The following is a 5,844-nucleotide window of genomic DNA, read 5'->3' on the forward strand; positions in this document are numbered from 1 at the left end:
TTTCAGGAGGCGGGATTGTGGGGCGAGAGCAGCGGAGACCTGGGTTTATCATCACCGACCGGAACCCCAGAGACCCGCGGACGGTGTCCTTACCTGTGATAGTGCTGTTCCCGGGAATCTCCACTTTAGGTGCTTCAGTGCTGGGAGGAGGAGGAGGAGAGTCCGAGCTCTGGTGAAGGGTGTGTGGATCTGAAAGACCAGAATTGGGAATGAACGGGAGGGTTTGAAGTCACGGAGGAACTTTGGTCGGAGCCACCGTCAGAAACACAGCCCCTCACGGGCAGCCCATGGACACTGACCTGGCTCTGAGCGGGAGGTGGGCTCGGTCGCTGGGCTCTGTGATGGGGTGAAGGTGTCTCTGGCGGCTGTGGATCGGGTGGTTTCAGGAGCTGCAGAGGACGGAGCTGTTGGTGTGGTTTCCTCTGTTAATAATCCCGTGGGAGTTACTGACCATCATAATCTCTCGGGGTAAAATTGCACCAACTGCAAGGTCACGGTGATGGGTTTCCGTGTGTGTCAGACACCCGGCTGATCACGGTGATGGGTTTCCGTGTGTGTCAGACACCTGGCTGATCACGGTGATGGGTTTCCGTGTGTGTCAGACACCCGGCTGATCACAGTGATGGGTTTCCGTGTGTGTCAGACACCCGGCTGATCACGGTGATGGGTTTCCGTGTGTGTCAGACACCCGGCTGATCACGGTGATGGGTTTCCGTGTGTGTCAGACACCCGGCTGATCACGGTGATGGGTTTCCGTGTGTGTCAGACACCCGGCTGATCACGGTGATGGGTTTCCGTGTGTGTCAGACACCCGGCTGGTCACGGTGATGGGTTTCCGTGTGTGTCAGACACCCGGCTGGTCACGGTGATGGGTTTCCGTGTGTGTCAGACACCCGGCTCTCCAAAACAAATATAACTATATACGCTCGTCACTGCTAAACAGTGACCGCTTGGCAATTCATGACAGAATCGTTGCCACCTTTATTAATTATTATTATTATCATGACTGCTGGGGAATTCCTAAGGGCTGTTGGGAATTTTCCCTCCATTTTCACGTTAGACAACGGCCCGGGCACTTACTGGAAGGATGGTCAACAGTGGAGGGTTCCTGTGTTGTCCAATGAGATGTATCTGCTGAGTGGGGACTTGGGGTGTCGGGACGAGACGCGGGTGTCTGGCTGGGAGTCACCGATGGCTGTGGATCTGTGGAGACACAAGAACGGTTACCAAGTGCGGCTCCAGCTGTTGGTGGAGTCCTGTAGCTCAGTGGTTAGAGCACTCGCCTCACAAGCCAGAGGACCTGGGTTCGATTCCCGGGAGGGTCAGGGCAATACATTGGGCAAATTTCCTTACTGCGCACACACCCACACACACACACCTCTGTTTACAATACAGTAAAGACTAGTGAACACTTACTAACCTGTCACACTGGGGGTCCCGGTAAAGATGGCCTCATGACTCACTTTAGGTGCTTCAGTGCTGGGAGGAGGGGAGCTGGAAGGTGGAGGAGGAGAGTCCGAGCTCTGGTGAAGGGTGTGTGGATCTGAAAGACCAGAATTGGGAATGAACGGGAGGGTTTGAAGTCACGGAGGAACTTTGGTCGGAGCCACCGTCAGAAACACAGCCCCTGACGGGCAGCCCATGGACACTGACCTGGCTCTGAGCGGGAGGTGGGCTCGGTCGCTGGGCTCTGTGATGGGGTGAAGGTGTCTCTGGCGGCTGTGGATGGGGCGGTTTCAGGAGCGGCAGTGGACGGAGCTGTTGTTGGTGTCTTTCTCTCTGGAAATAAACACGTGGGAGTTACGGGCCCTGTACAGGGGACCGTTCTAATCTCTTACCCCACATTCGCCTTTTCATGTCTTCGAGACGTCCCAAAGCTCTTCACAGGATACACTGCAAAGTGTAGTAACTGTATTTTATGGGCGTAACACGGCAGCCAATAGTGCGCTGCGACGTCCCACAAACAGTCACTGATTGGGTGAAAAAATTATCATTTTTATGAACTTTTAGTTATTGTGAAGAGGGGCGGAGCTGAGCATGAGGGTCAGTCCTCCAGCCCCGCCCCTCATGGCTGGGCAGCCCATTGAGTGACAGCAGGAGGGGGCGGGGCTGGGCATGAGGGTCAGTCCTCCAGCCCCGCCCCTCATGGCTGGACGGCCCAGTGAGTGACAGCAGGAGGGGGCGGAGCTGAGCATGAGGGTCAGTCCTCCAGCCCCGCCCCTCATGGCTGGACAGCCCAGTGAGTGACAGCAGGAGGGGGCGGAGCTGGGCATGAGGGTCAGTCCTCCAGCCCCGCCCCTCATGGCTGGACAGCCCAGTGAGTGACAGCAGGAGGGGGCGGAGCTGGGCATGAGGGTCAGTCCTCCAGCCCCGCCCCTCATGGCTGGACAGCCCAGTGAGTGACAGCAGGAGGGGGCGGGGCTGGGCATGAGGGTCAGTCCTCCAGCCCCGCCCCTCATGGCTGGACAGCCCAGTGAGTGACAGCAGGAGGGGGCGGAGCTGGGCATGAGGGTCAGTCCTCCAGCCCCGCCCCTCATGGCTGGACAGCCCAGTGAGTGACAGCAGGAGGGGGCGGAGCTGGGCATGAGGGTCAGTCCTCCAGCCCCGCCCCTCATGGCTGGACAGCCCAGTGAGTGACAGCAGGAGGGGGCGGGGCTCACGTGTCGTGTCAGCCACACACTCATTACCTGTGAAACAGACGAAATGGTGTTTGTGATGGCATTCAGTGTCAATCCAAACACCATCACCATCTCCACTGTTGCGCACAGTGACACAGACTGATCCGGACATGTAATCATTCGGGTCCCTATGTCCCCAGTGAGTATAGTTGACGTTGTCTCCACTTGACCATTTCCAGCCGACCTCAGTCTGGTCATTATTGTACAGCCCGATCCAGACCCACTGACCGCCAACAAACAGGGGATCAATGAGGCTCTTCTCCTCTGGGCTCCGGATGCTCACGAGATCCGTGTAGTGACTGCGGCAGTGGTCCTGGGCTTCAGCCCAGGTTCTGGCCGTGTCGATCCTGTGATACTCTCTGTCCGGGGATTGGATGGTCACCGCTGCGAAGAGAAAAGATTATTAACAACAATAATAATAATAATAATAATAATTCTGGCACTTGTCAGAGCGCCTTTTCGTGTCTTCGAGGCGTCCCAAAGCTCTTCACAGGATACACTGCAAAGTGTAGTAACTGTATTTTGTGGGCGTAACACGGCAGCCAATAGTGCGCTGCGACGTCCCACAAACAGTCACTGATTGGGTGAAAAAATTATCATTTTTATAAACTTTTAGTTATTGTGAAGAGGGGCGGAGCTGAGCATGAGGGTCAGTCCTCCAGCCCCGCCCCTCATGGCTGGACAGCCCAGTGAGTGACAGCAGGAGGGGGCGGAGCTGGGCATGAGGGTCAGTCCTCCAGCCCCGCCCCTCATGGCTGGACAGCCCAGTGACTGACAGCAGGAGGGGGCGGAGCTGGGCATGAGGGTCAGTCCTCCAGCCCGCCCCTCATGGCTGGACAGCCCAGTGAGTGACAGCAGGAGGGGGCGGAGCTGGGCATGAGGGTCAGTCCTCCAGCCCCGCCCCTCATGGCTGGACAGCCCAGTGAGTGACAGCAGGAGGGGTCGGGGCTGGACATGAGGGTCAGTCCTCCAGCCCCGCCCCTCATGGCTGGACAGCCCAGTGAGTGACAGCAGGAGGGGGCGGAGCTGGGCATGAGGGTCAGTCCTCCAGCCCCGCCCCTCATGGCTGACCAGCCCAGTGACTGACAGCAGGAGGGGGCGGAGCTGGGCATGAGGGTCAGTCCTCCAGCCCCGCCCCTCATGGCTGGACAGCCCAGTGAGTGACAGCAGGAGGGGGCGGAGCTGGGCATGAGGGTAAGACCTCCAGCCCCGCCCCTCATGGCTGGACAGCCCAGTGAGTGACAGCAGGAGGGGGCGGAGCTGGGCATGAGGGTCAGTCCTCCAGCCCCGCCCCTCATGGCTGGACAGCCCAGTTTGTGACAGCAGGAGGGGGCGGAGCTGGGCATGAGGGTCAGTCCTCCAGCCCCGCCCCTCATGGCTGGACAGCCCAGTGAGTGACAGCAGGAGGGGGTGGGGCTGGGCATGAGCGTCAGTCCTCCAGCCCCGCCCCTCATGGCTGGACAGCCCAGTGAGTGACAGCAGGAGGGGGCGGGGCTGGGCATGAGGGTCAGTCCTCCAGCCCCGCCCCTCATGGCTGGACAGCCCAGTGAGTGACAGCAGGAGGGGGCGGAGCTGAGCATGAGGGTCAGTCCTCCAGCCCCGCCCCTCATGGCTGGACAGCCCAGTGAGTGACAGCAGGAGGGGGCGGAGCTGAGCATGAGGGTCAGTCCTCCAGCCCCGCCCCTCATGGCTGGACAGCCCAGTGAGTGACAGCAGGAGGGGGCGGAGCTGAGCATGAGGGTAAGTCCTCCAGCCCCGCCCCTCATGGCTGACCAGCCCAGTGACTGACAGCAGGAGGGGGCGGAGCTGGGCATGAGGGTAAGTCCTCCAGCCCCGCCCCTCATGGCTGGACAGCCCAGTGAGTGACAGCAGGAGGGGGCGGAGCTGGGCATGAGGGTCAGTCCTCCAGCCCCCCTCATGGCTGGACAGCCCAGTTTGTGACAGCAGGAGGGGGCGGAGCTGGGCATGAGGGTCAGTCCTCCAGCCCCGCCCCTCATGGCTGGACAGCCCAGTGAGTGACAGCAGGAGGGGGCGGGGCTGGGCATGAGGGTCAGTCCTCCAGCCCCGCCCTCATGGCTGGACAGCCCAGTGAGTGACAGCAGGAGGGGGCGGAGCTGAGCATGAGGGTCAGTCCTCCAGCCCCGCCCCTCATGGCTGGACAGCCCAGTGAGTGACAGCAGGAGGGGGCGGAGCTGAGCATGAGGGTCAGTCCTCCAGCCCCGCCCCTCATGGCTGGACAGCCCAGTGAGTGACAGCAGGAGGGGGCGGGGCTGGGTATGAGGGTTTGGATGGACAGAGCTGGGAAGAGAAAATATTATTAGCAACAACAATAATAATAATAATCCTCGCACTTGTCACAGCGCCTTATCACGTCTTTGAGACGTCTCAAAGCTCTTCACAGGATACACTGCAAAGTGAATTGTCTGTATATATTTGGTGAGGGAAACACGGCAGCCAATAGTGCGCAGCAACGTCCCACAAACAGTCGCCGATTGAGTGACCCCAAATTGTTTTTTTTAAGGATTTCTTACCTTTGGCCCTGACCCGCCCGGGAATCGAACCCGGGTCCTCTCGCTTGCAAGGCGAGCGCTCTAACCAGTGAGCTACAGGCTGGGTGTGGGGACAGGAGAGAACCGCGGGCAATGCCTCCAGTGATGGAGTGGGGTGGGGACAGATGTGCTGTGTGTGGGATGGGGACAGATGTGCTGTGTGTGGAGTGGGGACAGATGTGCTGTGTGGGGGGTAAATATGGAATGACAGTGAGGGGGGAGTTGACTGACCTGGAACCAGCACCAACAGCAGAAGGAACAGGTCCTTCATTGTGACCCGGGGGTTGGGGACCAACAACAGCGTCTGCAACACAAGCGGCGACGTTACTGGGCACAGAGACTGAGTGTGAGTGTGTGCGTGTGAGAGAGAGACAGACGGCGAGAGATGGAGGGAGACAGAGGGAGAGTGAGAGAAAGTGTGTGAGAGAGAGTGATTTGGGAGAAAGAGGCAGACAGAGGAAGAGAGAGAGGGTGTGAGAGATAGGGGGAGACAGAGAGGAAGAGAGAGAGAGAGTGTCGGAGATAATAACAATATCATAATAATAATCCTTGCATTTGACATAGCGCTTTTCACGTCTTCTCGACGTCTCAAAGTGCTTCACAGAATCGACTGTAAA

General features: G+C 58.9%; 1 protein-coding gene across 1 annotated transcript; it reads right to left on the minus strand.

The window, feature by feature from the left end:
• Window positions 1–93: 93 nt before the first annotated feature.
• LOC103174289 (cell surface glycoprotein 1-like) lies at window positions 94–3,820 on the minus strand (the record flags this gene model as incomplete). The annotated part of the gene is made up of 7 exons (XM_042346744.1): window positions 3,766–3,820; window positions 2,688–3,062; window positions 1,654–1,779; window positions 1,421–1,543; window positions 1,081–1,203; window positions 300–422; window positions 94–189 (listed from the first exon to the last, which is right to left on the minus strand). Coding segments are annotated over exons 1-7 (1,021 nt in total), but the record flags the coding sequence as incomplete, so codon positions are not given.
• Window positions 3,821–5,844: the final 2,024 nt, after the last annotated feature.

This window comes from Callorhinchus milii, unplaced genomic scaffold (genome assembly GCF_018977255.1).
Source record: "Callorhinchus milii isolate IMCB2004 unplaced genomic scaffold, IMCB_Cmil_1.0 Scaffold1543, whole genome shotgun sequence".
NCBI classification, from domain to species: domain Eukaryota; kingdom Metazoa; phylum Chordata; class Chondrichthyes; order Chimaeriformes; family Callorhinchidae; genus Callorhinchus; species Callorhinchus milii.